Source organism: Thalassophryne amazonica, chromosome 10 (genome assembly GCF_902500255.1).
Source record: "Thalassophryne amazonica chromosome 10, fThaAma1.1, whole genome shotgun sequence".
Lineage (NCBI taxonomy): Eukaryota > Metazoa > Chordata > Actinopteri > Batrachoidiformes > Batrachoididae > Thalassophryne > Thalassophryne amazonica.
In genome coordinates, this window is record NC_047112.1 from 88,457,801 (window position 1) to 88,478,920 (window position 21,120).

Sequence of the window (21,120 nt, forward strand, 5' to 3'; positions counted from 1 at the left end):
TAACATGCTTGTAATGTGGACTTTTAGTTTTAATTCAAATGGTTTAACAAAAATCTCTCGTTAACTGTTGAGGAGTTACAGTTGCTTTTATACACATTCTCTTCATTTTCAAAGCTGATGAATAATTGGACAAACTATTTATTGTTCATACAAATCATCACTTTTACAGTCACTTTTCTTTAGGGCAGTCAGAGGATTGATACATGGACATTTTACTGAATATTGCCTTGGATTTAATTTACATCAGTCATTAAGAAATGCAGAGCATGTTACTGTACGGTAAATGTCCGGAGTTAGTCCATGAGCCAGTAGTCAGTTTTGACCTAATCAGTACCACTTACGGGAAATAAACGACACTTACAATCCAGCCTCAGTATAACAGGACCTACACAATGAAGAATTACCCAGGAATCAAAATGTAAAAATGCTCCAATCATATTGAAAAGTATATCACATTATTTGTCGGATCCTAAAAATTCCAAAAAGGTATAGGTTGGACTATCTGTGGCAGAATGTAATGCAGTTACAGGGTAAAAACAGCAGAAATGGTGACAAAGGTCAATTTCAGTTTGAACAGGGGTCAAAAGTCAAAGTTGCTCCAATTTTGGTTAAAAAAGTTGAGTTGGCAGGGTTTTAAAAAGGAAGAGTTTGCTCCGCCTGTCATGCTCAATTATCACATTGTCGGGTAACATATGGCATTGAATCCCATGAACGTTGATCTCGTGTGACCATTACTTTGGAGACCAAGCATTCATCATGGTCAAAACTATTCCATTTATTAATATTATTAGCTCGACCAATAATTTGCATCACTTTTTACCGAATTTGAAGCAACTTTATCTTTTGACTACTGTAGAAACTGAAATTGACCATTGTCATCATTCTTGCTGTTTTTACCCCATGACGCCATAACATTTAGCCATAGATACCCCTTAAAATCCGTATGATCAGACAAATAATGTGGTATCCTTTTCAATATGATTGGAGCGTTTTAAAATTTCAGCCCCTGTGCAATTCTTCGAGCGACCTACGGCCGTGCCCCTAGTATCTTCAAATGCAAGTATTGTTTCATTGTAACTCCTCTGTGGTGGTGTACAGAGGCAGAATTGCCCAACTGTCCAAAAATGTCAAGACAAAATTTATGTGCTAATACCATCACCAGCTCTAGTCCAAGGTGACTAGAGCACTCCAAGGCTTGGTTGATGTGTTTTTAATGACTGTTTGTAAGAAAAAAAAAATACAATTCCAAAGGTCTGCTGCTGAATGGATGGTAGGCTTTGGTGGAAGTGTTGGCGAGGTTGCTGCTGCAAAGAGAAATCTAATCAGAGCCATAGATGCCCAGAGCTCAAAGGAAAAAATACAGTGAACATAAGATACTCCCAAGAGATGATATTATTTGTAGATAGTTTAAAGACTGTTTGGTTTAAAGATTTGCATCCTTGGCTCCGATTTATTTTCTCATGTTTTGACAAGACATTCTACTAAACTAATGGGTCTGTGACAGCAAAGCAAGGCTGATTACGATTGTGATTCACATAATGAAAAAATAAAGACTGTGACAGACTTGTGTGTTTTGTATGTATGTACTTTTGTATGTACAACCCCTGGCAAAAATTATGGAATCAGTGGCCTCGGAGGATGTTCATTCAGTTGTTTAATTTTGTAGAAAAAAAACAGATCACAAACATGACACAAAACTAAAGTCATTTCAAATGGCAACTTTCTGGCTTTAAGAAACACTATAAGAAATCAGGAAAAAAAAATTGTGGCAGTCACTAACGGTTACTTTTTTAGACCAAGCAGAGGGAAAAAAAATATGGACTCACTCAATTCTGAGGAAAAAATTATGGAAACACCCTGTAAATTTTCATCCCCAAAACTAACACCTGCATCAAATCAGATCTGCTCGTTAATCTGCATCTAAAAAGGAGTGATCACACCTTGGAGAGCTGTTGCACCAAGTGGACTGACATGAATCATGGCTCCAACACGAGAGATGTCAATTGAAACAAAGGAGAGGATTATCAAACTCTTAAAAGAGGGTAAATCATCATACAATGTTGCAAAAGATGTTGGTTGTTCACAGTCAGCTGTGTCTAAACTCTGGACCAAATATAAACAAATGGGAAGGTTGTTAAAGGCAAACATACTGGTAGACCAAGGAAGACATCAAAGCGTCAAGACAGAAAACTTAAAGCAATATGTCTCAAAAATCGAAAATGCACAACAAAACAAATGAATAAATGGGAGGAAACTGGAGTCAACGTTTGTGACCGAACTGTACGAAACCGCGTAAAGGAAATGGGATTTACATCCAGAAAAGCTAAACGAAAGCCATCATTAACACCTAAACAGAAAAAAACAAGGTTACAATGGGCTAAGGAAAAGCAATCGTGGACTGTGGATGACTGGATGAAAGTCATATTCAGTGATGAATCTCGAATCTGCGTTGGGCAAGGTGATGATGCTGGAACTTTTGTTTGGTGCCGTTCCAATGAGATTTATAAAGATGACTGCCTGAAAAGAACATGTAAATTTCCACACTCATTGATGATATGGGGCTGCATGTCAGGTAAAGGCACTGGGGAGATGGCTGTCATTACATCATCAATAAATGCACAAGTTTACGTTGATATTTTGGACACTTTTCTTATCCCATCAATTGAAAGGATGTTTGGGGATGATGAAATCATTTTTCAAGATGATAATGCATCTTGCCATAGAGCAAAAACTGAAAACATTCCTTGCAAAAAGACACATAGGGTCAATGTCATGGCCTGCAAATAGTCCGGATTTTAATCCAATTGAAAATCTTTGGTGGAAGTTGAAGAAAATGGTCCATGACAAGGCTCCAACCTGCAAAGTTGATCTGGCAACAGCAATCAGGGAAAGTTGGAGCCAGATTGATGAAGTGTACTGTTTGTCACTCATTAAGTCCATGCCTCAGAGACTGCAAACTGTTATAAAAGCCAGAGGTGGCGCAACAAAATACTAGTGATGTGTTGGAGCGTTCTTTTGTTTTTCATGATTCCATAATTTTTTCCTCAGAATTGAGTGATTCCATATTTTTTTTCCCTCTGCTTGGTCTAAAAAAGTAACCGTTACTGACTGCCACAATTTTTTTTCCTGATTTCTTAGTGTTTCTTAAAGCCAGAAAGGTGCCATTTGAAATGACTTTAGTTTTGTGTCATGTCTGTGATCTGCTTATTTTCTACAAAATTAAACAACTGAATGAACATCCTCTGAGGCCGGTGATTCCATAATTTTTGCCAGGGGTTGTATAATAATAATTGATGTGCAGGAGTTTCAACAGGCTTCTCAACAGAGCAGTCCTCAAGCTGTCTGGGTTGTTCCAGCTCTTCGTCAACTGCACGAGATCACTCGCTCTTTCAACAAGCAGACCTATCAGAAACAAGACAAGGTAACATATACGCACACAGACTTGCACTCATATCATCCAAGTGATGATTAGTTGTACACCTTGAGGTTGCTATGGCATTTTTTTTTTCTTCTCATCTTGCAGAGCATTATACAGGATTTAAAGAAGAACTTTGAAATTGTAAAGCTGATCACAGGGTCCCTCGTGTGCTGTCACCGTCTCGCTGTGACCACGGCGGCCAGTATTGGCCTCTCAGGCTCCACCTTAGTGGATGGACGTTACACCTACCAGGAGGTGTGTCAGTGTTGTTTTCTCTCATTCGATTTTTCAGAATCAGGATTGTATTAATTTTTTTTAGAGTTGTGTTTCCTATGTCAGTTTGTTGTTAGACATTATATTGTACTTACTACGATTTGCTTAACTTTTAATGGACTGAAAAGTGCTTAGGATTTGACAGTAATGTCAGTTAAATCCTAATTGTGTTTAAGTTAATGCACATGTACATTTAATGTTGATTGTGTGTATCTGAGGCTCACCATAATGTTTGTCTTTCTCTGTGATTAGTATCTGGACAGCCACCTACGTTTCCTGGCCTTCTTCCTCCAGGAAGCCAGCCTCTATCTGGTTTGGAACAGGGCTAAGGAGCTCTGGGAGTGCCTTGTGTCTGGGCCTGATGTTTGTGAACTTGACAGAGAGGTACTAAGTTTCTTCATTTCCCATTTGCAGCTTTGCAAGCATGCTTCACATCATGAGTGCTCTGGAGGAATGAGGATGGGATCACATCAAAGCATAAGGTGGCCACATAATGCAGTCGAGAGAATGATCTAGGTTGTAAAGGATTGTTGTAAAGATTGCCATTTTTCTTCTCAATATTTGCTGTGAGCCTTTCGTTCATGGAGTCTGTCAGTTCATTAGTGTGGTGACTATGAAGTTCTTTTTTTTTTCGGGGGGGTGGGATTAATGCCATCGCAATCTCACATTCACCAAAAGAAAAATACTTAAGATATATATTTTAGTAAATTTGTTAAATTAATGATAATTAGCCAACTATTTTAGCAGGTCCCTTTAGTCATAGTATTTATGAAATGTGAAGTGGTTCAGTGCAGGAGGTTCCTGGTTTAAGGCCACCCCTACCCATTCTCCATGTCATGTGGTGTTGCGTCAGAAAGAGCATCTGGCTTAGGCTTAACACTTTTGCCAAATCAACATTAATATGCAGATTCACTTCGGATGTGCTGTGGCAAACCTGAGTGAAACATGGGAGAAACCAAAGGGACTTACTTATTTTATTATAATCACAACCAATAAAGTTGGCTATCATCTGTCAAATCAGTGTTTCCTTAGAGCAGTTAGTCATAACTGTTAATTTTGATGCAGTTGCAGTAAAATCACACTTTTTTCTTTTCTTTTCTTTTTTAAATGTCTCACTTCAATTCACAAGTCACATAGTGTGAAAATAAGAGGCTCTCAAACACAAGTGACACTGGGGGGGGGTCGCTCTTACTAAAAATAATTATACAAATACTTTGTTTAAAAATGAACTGCAGAATCCTTGCAAAATGGTGCAACAGGAACATACTGATACTGATATTTCAGTGCTTTATTTTTTGTTACAGCCTTATTCCAAAATGGATAGAATTAATTCCCCCCCCCCCCCCCCAAATTCTATACACAATACCCCATAATGACAATGTGAGATTATTACAAATGTATTAAAAAAAAAAATCTAAAGAAATCACATGTACATAAGTATTCAGTCTTTGCCATGAAGCTCACCTGTATGGTAGAATCGTGACACAGAAGCCACTCCTTAGTAAAAGGCACATGGCAGCCCACCTGGAGTTTGCTATAGGGCACCCGAAGGACTCTCAGACCATGAGAAAATTGAGCTCTGGTGCATCCTGTTTCCACTGATCATTCTTGATGTTTCTACAGCTTAATTTCCCGAGTGAGATCCCGAGCAGCCGGGAAAGCAGGCCGACTGGGTGACTGTGAGGAGGAAGCATAGCCCTAAACAGAAGCCCCGTGTACACCGCCAACCCGTTCACATTTCTAACCGTTTTTCCCCACTCGGCGACACACCCGCCGAGGATCAAACTCTGGTTATTGGCGACTCTGTTTTGAGAAATGTGAAGTTAGCGACACCAGCAACCATAGTCAATTGTCTTCCGGGGGCCAGAGCAGGCGACATTGAAGGAAATTTGAAACTGCTGGCTAAGGCTAAGCGTAAATTTGGTAAGATTGTAATTCACGTCGGCAGTAATGACACCGGGTTACGCCAATCGGAGGTCACTAAAATTAACATTGAATCGGTGTGTAACTTTGCAAAAACAATGTCGGACTCTGTAGTTTTCTCTGTGCCCCTCCCCAATCGGACCGGGAGTGACATGTTTAGCCGCATGTTCTCCTTGAATTGCTGGCTGTCTGAGTGGTGTCCAAAAAATGAGGTGGGCTTCATAGATAATTGGCAAAGCTTCTGGGGAAAACCTGGTCTTGTTAGGAGAGACGGCATCCATCCCACTTTGGATGGAGCAGCTCTCATTTCTAGAAATCTGGCCAATTTTCTTAAATCCTCCAAACCGTGACTATCCAGGGTTGGACCAGGAAGCAGAGTTGTCGTCTTACACACCTCTCTGCAGCTTCTCTCCCCCTGCCATCCCCTCATTACCCCATCCTCGTAGAGACGGTGCCTGCTCCCAGACCACCAATAACCAGCAAAAATCTATTTAAGCATAAAAATTCAAAAAGAAAAAATAATATAGCACCTTCAACTGCACCACAGACTAAAACAGTTAAATGTGGTCTATTAAACATTAGGTCTCTCTCTTCTAAGTCCCTGTTAGTAAATGATATAATAATTGATCAACATATTGATTTATTCTGCCTTACAGAAACCTGGTTACAGCAGGATGAATATGTTAGTTTAAATGAGTCAACACCCTCGAGTCACACTAACTGCCAGAACGCTCGTAGCACGGGCCGAGGCGGAGGATTAGCAGCAATCCTCCATTCCAGCTTATTAATTAATCAAAAACCCAGACAGAGCTTTAATTCATTTGAAAGCTTGACTCTTAGTCTTGTCCATCCAAATTGGAAGTCCCAAAAACCAGTTTTATTTGTTGTTATCTATCGTCCTCCTGGTCGTTACTGTGAGTTTCTCTGTGAATTTTCAGACCTTTTGTCTGACTTAGTGCTTAGCTCAGATAAGATAATTATAGTGGGTGATTTTAACATCCACACAGATGCTGAGAATGATATGTTTCCTTCTTTATGTTCTCTAATGCCACATACCAACACAGTGCAGAGTAGCTACCTAAACTCTGTAAGTGAGATAGAGTATCTCGTCAGTAGTTTTACATCCTCATTGAAGACAACTTTGGATGCTGTAGCTCCTCTGAAAAAGAGAGCTTTAAATCAGAAGTGCCTGACTCCATGGTATAACTCACAAAGTCGCAGCTTAAAGCAGATAACCCGTAAGTTGGAGAGGAAATGGCGTCTCACTAATTTAGAAGATCTTCACTTAGCCTGGAAAAAGTGTCTGTTGCTCTATAAAAAAGCCCTCCGTAAAGCTAGGACATCTTACTACTCATCACTAATTGAAGAAAATAAGAACAACCCCAGGTTTCTTTTCAGCACTGTAGCCAGGCTGACAAAAAGTCAGAGCTCTATTGAGCCGAGTATTCCTTTAACTTTAACTAGTAATGACTTCATGACTTTCTTTGCTAATAAAATTTTAACTATTAGAGAAAAAATTACTCATAACCATCCCAAAGACGTATCGTTATCTTTGGCTGCTTTCAGTGATGCCGGTCTTTGGTTAGACTCTTTCTCTCAGATTGTTCTGTCTGAGTTATTTTCATTAGTTACTTCATCCAAACCATCAACATGTCTATTAGACCCCATTCCTACCAGGCTGCTCAAGGAAGCCCTACCATTATTTAATGCTTCGATCTTAAATATGATCAATCGATCTTTATTAGTTGGCTATGTACCACAGGCTTTTAAGTTGGCAGTAATTAAACCATTACTTAAAAAGCCATCACTTGACCCAGCTATCTTAGATAATTATAGGCCAATCTCCAGCCTTCCTTTTCTCTCAAAAATTCTTGAAAGGGTAGTTGTAAAACAGCTAACTTATCATCTGCATAGGAATGGTCTATTTGAAGAGTTTCAGTCAGGTTTTAGAATTCATCATAGTACAGAAACAGCATTAGTGAAGGTTACAAATGATCTTCTTATGGCCTCAGACAGTGGACTCATCTCTGTGCTTGTTCTGTTAGACCTCAGTGCTGCTTTTGATACTGTTGACCATAAAATTTTATTACAGAGATTAGAGCATGCCATAGGTATTAAAGGCACTGTGCTGCGGTGGTTTGAATCATATTTATCTAATAGATTACAATTTGTTCATGTAAATGGGGAATCTTCTTCACAGACTAAGGTTAATTATGGAGTTCCACAAGGTTCTGTGCTAGGACCAGTTTTATTCACTTTATACATGCTTCCCTTAGGCATTGCTTAAATTTTCATTGTTACGCAGATGATACCCAGCTTTATCTATCCATGAAGCCAGAGGACACACACCAATTAGCTAAACTGCAGGATTGTCTTACAGACATAAAGACATGGATGACCTCTAATTTCCTGCTTTTAAACTCAGATAAAACTGAAGTTATTGTACTTGGCCCCACAAATCTTAGAAACATGGTGTCTAACCAGATCCTTACTCTGGATGGCATTACCATGACCTCTAGTAATACTGTGAGAAATCTTGGAGTCATTTTTGATCAGGATATGTCATTCAAAGCGCATATTAAACAAATATGTAGGACTGCTTTTTTGCATTTACGCAATATCTCTAAAATTAGAAAGGTCTTGTCTCAGAGTGATGCTGAAAAACTAATTCATGCATTTATTTCCTCTAGGCTGGACTATTGTAATTCATTATTATCAGGTTGTCCTAAAAGTTCCCTGAAAAGCCTTCAGTTAATTCAAAATGCTGCAGCTAGAGTACTAACGGGGACTAGAAGGAGAGAGCATATCTCACCCATATTGGCCTCTCTTCATTGGCTTCCTGTTAATTCTAGAATAGAATTTAAAATTCTTCTTCTTACTTATAAGGTTTTGAATAATCACATTCTGTCTTATCTTAGGGACCTCATAGTACCATATCACCCCAATAGAGCGTTTCGCTCTCAGACTGCAGGCTTACTTGTAGTTCCTAGGGTTTGTAAGAGTAGAATGGGAGGCAGAGCCTTCAGCTTTCAGGCTCCTCTCCTGTGGAACCAGCTCCCAATTCAGATCAGGGAGACAGACACCCTCTCTACTTTTAAGATTAGGCTTAAAACTTTCCTTTTTGCTAAAGCTTATAGTTAGGGCTGGATCAGGTGACCCTGAACCATCCCTTAGTTATGCTGCTATAGACTTAGACTGCTGGGGGGTTCCCATGATGCACTGAGTGTTTCTTTCTCTTTTTGCTCTGTATGCACCACTCTGCATTTAATCATTAGTGATTGATCTCTGCTCCCCTCCACAGCATGTCTTTTTCCTGGTTCTCTCACTCAGCCCCAACCAGTCCCAGCAGAAGACTGCCCCTCCCTGAGCCTGGTTCTGCTGGAGGTTTCTTCCTGTTAAAAGGGAGTTTTTCCTTCCCACTGTCGCCAAGTGCTTGCTCACAGGGGGTCGTTTTGACCGTTGGGGTTTTTACGTAATTATTGTATGGCCTTGCCTTACAATATAAAGCGCCTTGGGGCAACTGTTTGTTGTGATTTGGTGCTATATAAATAAAATTGATTGATTGATTGATAATTTGAAGACAAAATTCTCTGGTCTGATGAGCCAAAGATTGAAGTGGTTGTTGTGAATGCCAGGCACCATCCTTACAGTGAAGCATGGTGGTGGTAGCATCATCCTGTGGGGATGTTTTTCAGCAGCAGGAACTGTGAGACTAGTCAGGATTAAGAGAAATATGAATGCAGCAATGTACAGAGACATCCTGGATGAAAGCCTGCTCCAGAGCACACTTAACCTCAGACTGGGGTCGATGGTTCATCTTTCAGCAGTATAATGACCATAAGCACACAGCCAAGATATCAAAGGAGTGGCTTCAGGACAACTCTATGAATGTCCTTGAGTGGTCCAGCCAGAGCCCAGACCTGAATCTGATTGAACATCTCAGGAGAGATCTGAAAATGGCACTCCCCATCCAACCTGATGGAGCTTGAGAGGTCCTGCAAAGAGGAATGGGCAAAACTGCCCAAATGTAGGTGCACCAAGCTTGTGGCATCATATTCATGAAGACTTGAAGCTACATTTGCTGCCAAAGGTGCATCAACAAAATATTGACCAAAGGCTGTGAATACGTATGCACACGTGATTTCTTAGTTTTTTATTTTTAATAAATTTACAAAAAAAAAACTTTTTCATGTTATTATGGGGTGTTGTGAGCAGAATTCTGAGGGGGGAAAAAAGCCATTTTACTCCTTTTTGGAATAATGCAGTAACATAAAATGTGGAAAAAGTGATGCAATGTGAATATTTTCTGGATGCACTCAAACAATTTCAGTGTAGATATGATCTGTAAAAACACTCATTTAACATAACGGTATGTTTTGATACGTGCAGATGTGTTTTGAGTGGTTCACCAAAGGACAGCATGACCTTGAGAGTGATGTCCAACAGCAGCTCTTCAAGGAGAAGATCTTAAAGCTGGAGCCTTATGAGATCACCATGAATGGTGAGAAATGCGGCTTAAAAAATACACTTAATGACTGACAACATTGAAAATGAATAGTAGTTCATGCATTTTTATCCTATCTCTCAGGTTTCAATCTGTTTAAGACTTTCTTTGAAAATGTCAATCTGTGTGACCATCGACTGAAACGACAAGGAACTCAACTGGTCAGTCTGTACTTGTCTGCAGTCACTTGTTTTATTAATAAATGAAATGCACTGAATATAAATCTAAAAGTAACTTTGCGTTTGACATTTGATATTGTTTTATGGTCTGATTTCAGTGCGTCGAGCGTCTTGACTTGGCAGGGATGGATTTTATCTGGCGCATTGCCATGGAAACCCCAGATGAAGAGATAGCTAATGAAGCCATCCAGCTGATCATCACTTATAGCTACACTAACCTCAATCCTAAAATGAAGAAGGTCAGCATTTGTGTGGACATAACTCTGCTCTGGTAGTATTCTGTCCATCCAGGAGAAAGAATGCATTTAATATTCAACTGAAGTCTAATCCTTGTATTTCTGAAAACATTGTTCTATTTCATTCCTACTGACCGCTAGAGGGCGATGCTTTTGCCTGGATAACGACATGTGCGCAAGCACAGAGAGGTCCAGAATATATACCAACAAAGTCACGCCATTGGATTTGACCTGGGTGACGTCACTGTTGTCTTTATATGCCAGACGCACCCAGCTCTCGCTTCTTTTCTACATTCTCACATTCTGAAGAGGTTGAGAACGCATTTAGCTACGATTGCTTCTCTCGCTTGTAGCCTCGCAACCCACCTTCGGTTGGAACTACGTGCACTGCACTTGTCCTCCAGAGGCTGTGAGACACGGCTTCACCATTTTGTTTCCTTCCATTGACGCCTGTCGTGAGTACACCTTCCTCATCAGGTGCGCGCCTTCGCCGCTGCCCTGCTGGGTATTTTCCTCTGTGCACAGTTGAAGTTATTAGCTGCTAGCCGCTAACCCTTTAGCTGTGTTGTTTCGACGAAAGCTGGCTACTTGTTTAGTTGTGTCGCTAACTCCGTTAACTACGTGGTAGTGTAGAGAAGCTTGAATCTTCGACTGGACTGGGTTGCTTGACGCGAGGACATTTCACTTCAAATCGCAGAAGCTTCCTCAGCTAAAATTCTTGCTCTGGAAGTCTGACTTCTGTCTGACTCTTGTAGAGAATAAAACAGAAGCCTACACAGAAGCCTACCACTACGTGGTAGTGCGTGTATCAGAACCAGTATAGTATACTGTGTTGGACTTGCCGTGAGTGTTTTCCACTCCTTGAAGTACTTTCATCTGCGCTGCCGCCATTTTGCTAAGTTCAACAGCTCCGCTAGCAGCTAGTGTTGTCGTTGTTGCTGTAAGTGACTTAGCACTTGGGCTGTAAGTATTTCGGCTGTGTGCATTGTGTTACTACTGTGGCTGTGAGTGCGTCACGCTCCGTGCCTTGTATTAGCTTTTATGCTGTGAGTGCTTCACGGTCCGTGCCTTGTGTTAAGTCTGTGGCTGTGAGTGCTTCACGCTCCGTGCCTTGTACAACCCCTGGCAAAAATTATGGAATCACCGGCCTCGGAGGATGTTCATTCAGTTGTTTAATTTTGTAGAAAAAAAAAAAACAGATCACAGACATGACACAAAACTAAAGTCATTTCAAATGGCAACTTTCTGGCTTTAAGAAATCAAGAAAAAAGATTGTGGCAGTCAGTAACGGTTACTTTTTTTTAGACCAAGCAGAGGAAAAAAAAAATATGGAATCACTCATTTCTGAGGAAAAAAATTATGGAATCATGAAAAACAAAAGAACGCTCCAACACATCACTAGTATTTTGTTGCACCACCTCTGGCTTTTATAACACCTTGCAGTCTCTGAGGCATGGACTTAATGAGTGACAAACAGTACTCTTCATCAATCTGGCTCCAACTTTCTCTGATTGCTGTTGCCAGATCAGCTTTGCAGGTTGGAGCCTTGTCATGGACCATTTTCTTCAACTTCCACCAAAGATTTTCAATTGGTTCAAGATCCGGACTGTTTGCAGGCCATGACATTGACCCTATGTGTCTTTTTGCAAGGAATGTTTTCACAGTTTTTGCTCTATGGCAAGATGCATTATCATCTTGAAAAATGATTTCATCATCCCCAAACATCCTTCCAGTTGATGGGATAAGAAAAGTGTCCAAAATATCAACGTAAACTTGTGCATTTATTGATGATGTAATGACAGCCATCTCCCCAGTGTCTTTACCTGACATGCAGCCCCATATCATCAATGAGTGTGGAAATTTACATGTTCTCTTCAGGCAGTCATCTTTATAAATCTCATTGGAACGGCACCAAACAAAAGTTCCAGCATCATCACCTTGCCCAATGCAGATTCATCACTGAATATGACTTTCATCCAGTCATCCACAGTCCACGATTGCTTTTCCTTAAGCCCCGTTTACACATAGACGGTTTTGTCGGCGGGTAGTACGTAGACCGAAATTCTCGGTAGTTCCGGCTGTTTTCGCGATGGAAAGGGGCGGAGCATTTCGCCGGCGTTTTGACCGCCGTACTAGCCGCAAATACGCGGATAAAACGCCGCTAAATCCGCCGAATAAAGCGGCGTTTTGACGCCGTAGCATCCGGCACACGTCAGGCAATGGGGGTTAATACCCAGTTCTATCCTTTATAATCGCAGGTTAAGACGCGCATGAGAACGGCGGTGTTCTGCTGCCGCCGATAATGCCCTGTGTACCGCTGATTTTATCCAGGCAAATCCTGCGTTACTCCAGGAACTTTTGCATATAGGCACTGCCCCCAGAGTATAATAGGCTGAAGCAGCAGGAATACATGCCTCTGTCACTTCAGGGGGAGGGAGATCATCCTCAGCCTTTTCTTCTCCTTCCTTTCCCCCTCCACCACAGGCCTCCCCTCTGCTTCTGAACCAGACCTCTTGGTAAGTCCTTGTTGCTGCCACTTTTCTTTTAGGAGGCATACTGGAGCTTCTCTGCAAAAATATCTGGAGCTGGCCGCAAGTGAGAGGCCTGCATGCAGCGCGCTTGCGTTTTTATACTGATGCCGCCTATCGGCCGTTTGGAACGCCGTTAACCGGGAGGTGGCGTTTAGAACGGTGTACCGTCCGTTTGCACCGCCGTTTTGTCTGCCTCTGTCGCCGGTTAAAACGCCCTTGAGGACGCCGATGTGGGCTCTATCGCCATTTTGCACGCCATTGATTAGGGATACAACGCCGGCCGCCAATTATGGCTGTGTAAACTGCGGCACTACAGGAAGGGGCAGGATGAAACGGCGATTAAAAAGTATCAAACGCCGTTGTCTCCGTCGTCACGCAAATTCTCCGGGAGCGCTCCCGGAATTTTTCGACATGTTGAATAATTTTTTCGACAATTCCCGGTAAAGCCGGAACTAAGCTACGCCCCCTAGTGCCGGCGTTAACAACGGCGTTTGATCCTTAAGATAACCAAAAACTCTTCCGAGACGCTTCCGGGAGTTCTTACCGTCTATGTGTAAACGGGGCTTTACCCCATTGTAACCTTGTTTTTTTCTGTTTAGGTGTTAATGATGGCTTTCGTTTAGCTTTTCTGTATGTAAATCCCATTTCCTTTAGGCGGTTTCTTACAGTTCGGATACAGATGTTGACTCCAGTTTCCTCCCATTCGTTCCTCATTTGTTTTGTTGTGCACTTTCGATTTTTGAGACATATTGCTTTAAGTTTTCTGTCTTGACGCTTTGATGTCTTCAATGGTCTACCAGTATGTTTGACTTTAACAACCTTCCCATGTTGTTTGTATTTGGTCCAGAGTTTAGACACAGCTGACTGTGAACAACCAACATCTTTTGCAACAATGCGTGATAATTTACCCTCTTTTAAGAGTTTGATAATCCTCTCCTTTGTTTCAATTGACATCTCTCGTGTTGGAGCCATGATTCATGTCAGTCCACTTGGTGCAACAGCTCTCCAACTCCTTTTTAGATGCAGATTAACAAGCAGATCTGATTTGATGCAGGTGTTAGTTTTGGGGATGAAAATTTACAAGGTGATTCCATAATTTATTCCTCAGAATTGAGTGAGTCCATATTTTTTCCCTCTGCTTGGTCTTAAAAAAGTAACCGTTACTGACTGCCACAATTTTTTTCTTGATTTCTTATAGTGTTTCTTAAAGCCAGAAAGTTGCCATTTGAAATGACTTTAGTTTTGTGTCATGTCTGTGATCTGCTTTTTTTCTACAAAATTAAACAACTGAATGAACATCCTCTGAGGCCAGTGATTCCATAATTATTGCCAGGGGTTGTATTAGCTTTTACGCTGTGAGTGCTTCACGCTCCGTGCCTCGTGTCAAGTCTCTGGCTGTGAGTGCTTCACGCTCCGTGCCTCGTGTCAAGTCTCTGGCTGTGAGTGCTTCACGCTCCGTGCCTCGTGTCCAGTCTGTGGCTGTGAGTGTTTCATGCTCCGTGCCTTGTGTTAGCATTACGCTGCGAGTGATTCACCCTCCGTGCCTTGTGTTAGCATTACGCTGCGAGTGGTTTACGCTCCGTGCCTTGTGTTACTACTTACACTGCGTGTGATTCACGCTTTGTCTTTCTATCTGTAACCATCAGGGCTTGCGGTAGCCATCTGCACGCAGTTCACAATGTTGTCAGGGCCTTTGTTGCATGGCTGTAGTACCTGTTCGGCTCCTTTGAGCCCAGATGATGGACGTATGTTTTGCCCCTTGTGTCTTGGGATCGGACACCTGAGGGAAGCCCTGACTGACGATGCCTGCCTTAATTTTTGCCAGCATGCCACTGGCAGAGAGGTCTGCTAGACTCGCGGCATTGGAAAGTGGGATGCCTAGTGCGACTTTGGCCTCCAGCCACAGGAAGGAACCAAAGCGCCATAAACGCCCACATTCAAGGACCCCTTCTGCTAAGAAGGTTACTCATGACCATGCTTTGGCTGAAAAGGTCGAAACGTTGACTTCTGAGTTTGCTCAGGTTAAGTCCTTGCTTCTGAATCTACAGCCTATGGATGCCGTAACAGTTCCTGTTGTCCCAAGTGAGGCTGATCAAACCGGTGTAGTTAATCAGCAAGAAGATGATGCCATGTCTATTGCTGCGACTGATTGATTGTACATAACAAGTGATACAAACTGTGTGGAGGACCAGGATGAGAGGGGTCTCTCCCCAATCCATTCATTAGTGGGCTGTCACACCTCTGAGGCAGAGTCCCTGCCGCAAACTGGACTTGGACTATCCTTTGTCAAGCAAGCTGTTCAGTTGGCTTTATCCAGGCTTGGGGTCGACAATCCCCCTGCGGAAACCACCGCTTCAAGTGCCTTTTTCAAAGTCACTCAGAAGCCTGAGTTCAACGTTCCAGTTTCACAACCATATATCGAGGAGCTCCACCGATGTTGGGCGGACCCCAAATCATTGACCCATCTATCACAGGACTGCAGAGCCCTTAGCTCTATGTGTGATTCGGCGCAGTATGGTCTGAACCGTATGCCCGCCGTTGACAGCATTATTGCGAACCTGGTTGTGGCTCCGGCTGATGCTGCTCGGCCGGATGCCCGCTGCCCGAGACCTCAATGTAGGGTCACTGATGATCTCCTCACCAAAAGCTATGACATAACTGCTTGCATTGGTCACCTAGGCAACTCACTGTCCCATTTAGCCCTTGCCCTCTCAAAGTCTTTGAGGGAGGCAGAGGTTGATGCTACTCAAAGTCTTAGTGATGCCTCACTCCAAACTTTTGCTTATATGTCCAGAGAGCTTGGCAGACTGATGTCAACCCTTACCATCACTAGATGTCAGGTGTGGCTTGCGCAGTCCCCCCAGTCCGAATCCTGCAGAGGTACACTCCGTTCACTGCCGGTGCTTCCAGGCCAAGTATTTGGACCTGCGGCTCAACAAACTTTGGAGCGTGCTGTTGAGGCTAGTAAATCTCGGCAACAGTTTCTTGACCTACACCAGTCTTTCAGGCCTCAGCCAGTCAGACATTCTACAGCTTTTCACTCTACATCCAGGCTCACGCCTACTCCCAGAGCCACATGTGCCTTCACAGTTGAGGTCCAGGTCTCCCAGCGGCCTGCCTTTCGGGAGCCTATGGGCAGATCCCCAAGAACTGAATGGTTTCACAGAGCTTCCAGTAATCGCGTCCAGAGGTCCTCAGAGATGCGTGGCAGAGGTGGTCGGAACTGACTGCCAACGTTTGGCCCCCAGCTGTTTTTCACTAAATCATCTCAGCCACTGGGAGGCTTAAGTTCAACACCCATGGGTCATTTCAACCTTGTTCGAGGGTTACAGAATTCAGTTCAGATGTCATCCTCCAAAGTTCAGTGGGGTGAGGATGACTGTTGTTTCCGACCCTGTGCAGTCTGCCACCCTCCAACGGGAGATTTTTGAACTTCTGGAGAAGGGGGCCATAGAGCCAGTTCACAGTTCAGACCAGTTCAGGGGGTTCTATTCAATTTACTTCCTTGTTCCAAAGAAGGATGGCGGCTTTCGTCCTATCCTCAATCTCCGACGTCTGAATCATTATCTCAAAGTGCTGCAGTTTCACATGCTCCGCACAGTAGACGTCCTTCAAGCTATCACACCAGGAGACTGGTTCACAAGTGTTGACTTAAAGGACGCCTATTTCCATGTGCCAGTGGCGCCTCGTCACAGGCAGTTTCTCAGCTTTGCTTTCGAGGGTCAGGCATACCAGCTCGGGGTGCTTCCTTTTGGCCTCTCTCTCGCCCCTCATACATTTACCAGATGTATGACTGCAGCACTAGCCCCACTGCAAGCTCTTGGATTAAGAATCCTACCCTAATTAGACTCAGGAGCAGGTGCACAACGACACAGCTCTTCTACTGAACCATGTCTCTCAGTTAGGACTCACAGTGAATTTTGCGAAGAGTTTTCTTGTTCCCAGTCAACAAACGACCTTCATCGGCATTGCCTTCAACTCCCTAACTATGACTGCATCGCCATCCCCGCAGAGAGTGGACAGTGTAATTTGTCTCGTCTCACACATTCAATGGACTGTGACACTGCCTTTTGGTTTGCTGCTCCAGTTGATGGGCAAACTTACTGCAATGTCCAGGTACAGACTTGCTTGTCACTCAGAGTCTTGTGAATTCATTCCGAAAAGAAGCGAGCGCTGGGTGCGTCTGGCATATAAAGACAACCAGTGACGTCACCCAGGTCACATCCAGTGGCATGACTTTGTTGGTATATATTCTCGCCTCTCTGTGCTTGCGCACATGTAGTTATCCAGGTGCTAAAGCACCGCCCTCTGGCAGTCATCTGGAATTCATAGAACCTTAGTTACATTCGTAACTCTCGTTTTATTTAGAGGAGTTATTATATATTTTTCCTCAACACAGGTCTTTTCCACATTAAGTAATTCACTTCAAAGCCATCTATATATAAACAACACAGCTGGTTTAGTTGAAAATTCATTATTATCTGCTGCCATGGATAAAAAAAAGGTGATTTAAAACAATTCATTCTTCAGTGTGGTGTCTAATTTTGGCTTGTGCGTGGCATTACCTTGAAGTTCATTTAAATCTTGACCAGACCACCAAAAATCAGCAGTTACAGTCCTGCTGTAACCTGTAGTGTGTGTGTGTATGTATGTATGTATATGTACGAGGGCTGTCCGTAAAGTATAGGTCCTTTTTATTTTTTTCAAAAACTATATGGATTTCATTCATATGTTTTTACGTCAGACATGCTTGAACCCTCGTGCGCATGCGTGAGTTTTTCCATGCCTGTCGGTGACGTCATTCGCCTGTGAGCACTCCTTGTGGGAGGAGTCGTTCAGCCCCTCGTCGGAATTCCTTTGTCTGAGAAGTTGCTGAGAGACTGACGCTTTGTTTGATCAAAATTTTTTCTAAACCTGTGAGACACATCGATGTGGACATGGTTCGAAAAATTAAGCTGATTTTCAGTGAAAATTTTAACAGCTTGTGAGAGATTTTGAGGTGATTCTGTCGCTTTAAGGACTTTTCACAGTGCGAGACGTCGCGCAGCGCTCTCAGGCAGCGTCATCAGCCTGTTTCAAGCTTAAAACCTCCACATTTCAGGCTCTATTGATCCAGGACGTCGTGAGAGAACAGAGAAGTTTCAGAAGAAGTCGGTTTCAGCATTTTATCCGGATATTCCACTGTTAAAGGAGATTTTTTTAATGAGAGACGTGCGGACGGGTCTGCGCGTCGGCTCGCAGCCGCCGCGACGCTCCGTCACAGGAAAAACACCTCTGTTGGAAGCCTTGAGGACAAGTTGGAACATCTCCAGCTGATAAACAATTTCTCATATACTCACTCCACTGAAAGCCATCAAAAGCCAACTGGATTTTAACAAATGGTTATCAACACGGAGGTGTTTTTCCTGTGCCGCCGCACCGCGTCGGCTGCGTCCCGACGCGCGGACCCGTCCACGTCTTTCATTAAAAAAATCTCCTTCAACAGTGGAATATCCGGATAAAACGCTGAAACCGACTTCTTCTGAAACGTCTCTGTTCTCTCACGACGTCCTGGATCAATAGAGCCTGAAATGTGGAGGTTTTAAGCTTGAAACAGGCTGATGACGCTGCCTGAGAGCGCTGCGCGACGTCTCGCACTGTGAAAAGTCCTTAAAGCGACAGAATCACCTCAAAATCTCTCACCAGCTGTTAAAATTTTCACTGAAAACCAGCTTAATTTTTCGAACCATGTCCACTTCGATGTGTCTCACAGGTTTAGAAAAAATTTTGATCAAACAAAGCGCCAGTCTCTCAGCAACTTCTCAGACAAAGGAATTCCGACGAGGGGCTGGACGACTCCTCCCACAAGGAGTGCTCACAGGCGAATGACGTCACCGACAGGCATGGAAAAACTCACGCATGCGCACGAGGGTTCAAGCATGTCTGACGTAAAAACATATGAATGAAATCCATATAGTTTTTGAAAAAAATAAAAAGGACCTATACTTTACGGACAGCCCTCGTATATGTATATTTATATTCAGAATAATAGTAGTGCTATGTGACTAAAAAGATTAATCCAGGTTTTGAGTATATTTCTTATTGTTACATGGGAAACAAGGTACCAGTAGATTCAGTAGATTCTCACAAATCCAACAAGACCAAGCATTCATGAAATGCACACTCTTAAGGCTATGAAATTGGGCTATTAGTAAAAAAAAAGTAGAAAAGGGGGTGTTCACAATAATAGTAGCATCTGCTGTTGACACTACAAACTCAAAACTATGTTCAAACTGCTTTTTTAGCAATCCTGTGAATCACTAAAGTAGTATTTAGTTGTATAACCACAGTTTTTCATGATTTCTTCACATCTGCGAGGCATTAATTTTGTTGATTTTGCTCGTTTACTAGTGTGCTTGGGGTCATTGTCTTGTTGAAACACCCATTTCAAGGGCATGTCCTCTTCAGCATAAGGCAACATGACCTCTTCAAGTATTTTGACATATCCAAACTGATCCATGATACCTGGTACATGCCCATATCATGATGCTTGCACCACCATGCTTCACTGTCTTCACTGTGAACTGTGGCTTGAATTCAGAGTTTGGGGGTCGTCTCACAAACTGTCTGCAGCCCTTGGACCCAAAAAGAACAGTTTTACTCTCATCAGTCCACAAAATATTCCTCCATTTCTCTTTAGGCCAGTTGATGTGTTCTTTGGCAAATTCTAACCTCTTGTACACGTCTTTTATTTAACAGAGGGACTTTGTGGGGGATTCTTGCAAATAAATTAGCTTCACACAGGCGTCTTCTAACTGTCACAGCACTTACAGGTAACTCCAGACTGTCTTTGATCATCCTGGAGCTGATCAATGGGTAAGCCTTTGCCATTCTGGTTATTCTTCTATCCATTTTGATGGTTGTTTTCTGTTTTCTTCCACACGTCTCTGGTTTTTTGTCCATTTTAAACTATTGGATATCATTGTAGATGAACAGCCTATAATGTTTTGCACTTGCGTATAAGTTTTCCCCTCTCCAATCAGCTTTTTAATCAAACTACACTGTCTTCTGAACAATGTCTTTCTTGAACATCCCATTTTCCTCAGGCTTTCAAAGAGAAAAGCATGTTCAACATGTGCTGGCTTCATCATTAAATAGGGGACACCTGATTCACACCTTTTTATTCCTCAAAATTGCCGAACCCACTGACTGAATGCCATACTACTATTATTATGAACACCCCCTTTTCTACTTTTTTTTTTACTAATAGCTCAATTTCATAGCCTTAAGAGTGTGCATATCATGAATGCTTGGTCTTGTTGGATTTGTGAGAATCTACTGAATCTACTGGTACCTTGTTTCCCATGTAACAATAAGAAATATACTCAAAACCTGGATTAATCTTTTTAGTCACATAACACTGCTATTATTCTGAACACTACTGTGTGTATGTATGTATATATATATATATATATATATATATACTCAACAAAAATATAAACGCAACACTTTTGGTTTTGCTCCCATTTTGTATGAGATGAACTCAAAGATCTAAAACTTTTTCCACATACACAATATCACCATTTCTCTCAAATATTGTTCACAAACCAGTCTAAATCTGTGATAGTGAGCACTTCTCCTTTGCTGAGATAATCCATCCCACCTCACAGGTGTGCCATACCAAGATGCTGATTAGACACCATGATTAGTGCACAGGTGTGCCTTAGACTGCCCACAATAAAAGGCCACTCTGAAAGGTGCAGTTTTATCACACAGCACAATGCCACAGATGTCGCAAGATTTGAGGGAGTGTGCAATTGGCATGCTGACAGCAGGAATGTCAACCAGAGCTGTTGCTCGTGTATTGAATGTTCATTTCTCTACCATAAGCCGTCTCCAAAGGCGTTTCAGAGAATTTGGCAGTACATCCAACCAGCCTCACAACCGCAGACCACGTGTAACCACACCAGCCCAGGACCTCTACATCCAGCATGTTCACCTCCAAGATCGTCTGAGACCAGCCACTCGGACAGCTGCTGGAACAATCGGTTTGCATAACCAAAGAATTTCTGCACAT

The 21,120-nt window shown here is 42.5% G+C and overlaps 1 protein-coding gene across 4 annotated transcripts in view; it reads left to right on the plus strand.

Moving 5' to 3' along the window:
* Positions 1 to 21,120, plus strand: part of usp24 (ubiquitin specific peptidase 24) — a 154,139-nt gene that overhangs the window by 55,674 nt on the left and 77,345 nt on the right. For 2 of the 4 annotated variants that reach the window (XM_034180428.1, XM_034180430.1), the window contains exons 17-22: positions 3,302 to 3,421; positions 3,524 to 3,673; positions 3,944 to 4,075; positions 10,004 to 10,115; positions 10,203 to 10,279; positions 10,396 to 10,536. In XM_034180428.1, the coding sequence (XP_034036319.1) occupies positions 3,302 to 3,421; positions 3,524 to 3,673; positions 3,944 to 4,075; positions 10,004 to 10,115; positions 10,203 to 10,279; positions 10,396 to 10,536 (732 nt within the window). The remainder of the gene's footprint in view (positions 1 to 3,301; positions 3,422 to 3,523; positions 3,674 to 3,943; positions 4,076 to 10,003; positions 10,116 to 10,202; positions 10,280 to 10,395; positions 10,537 to 21,120) is intronic. The other 2 variants (XM_034180429.1, XM_034180431.1) reach the window with 1 other exon arrangement.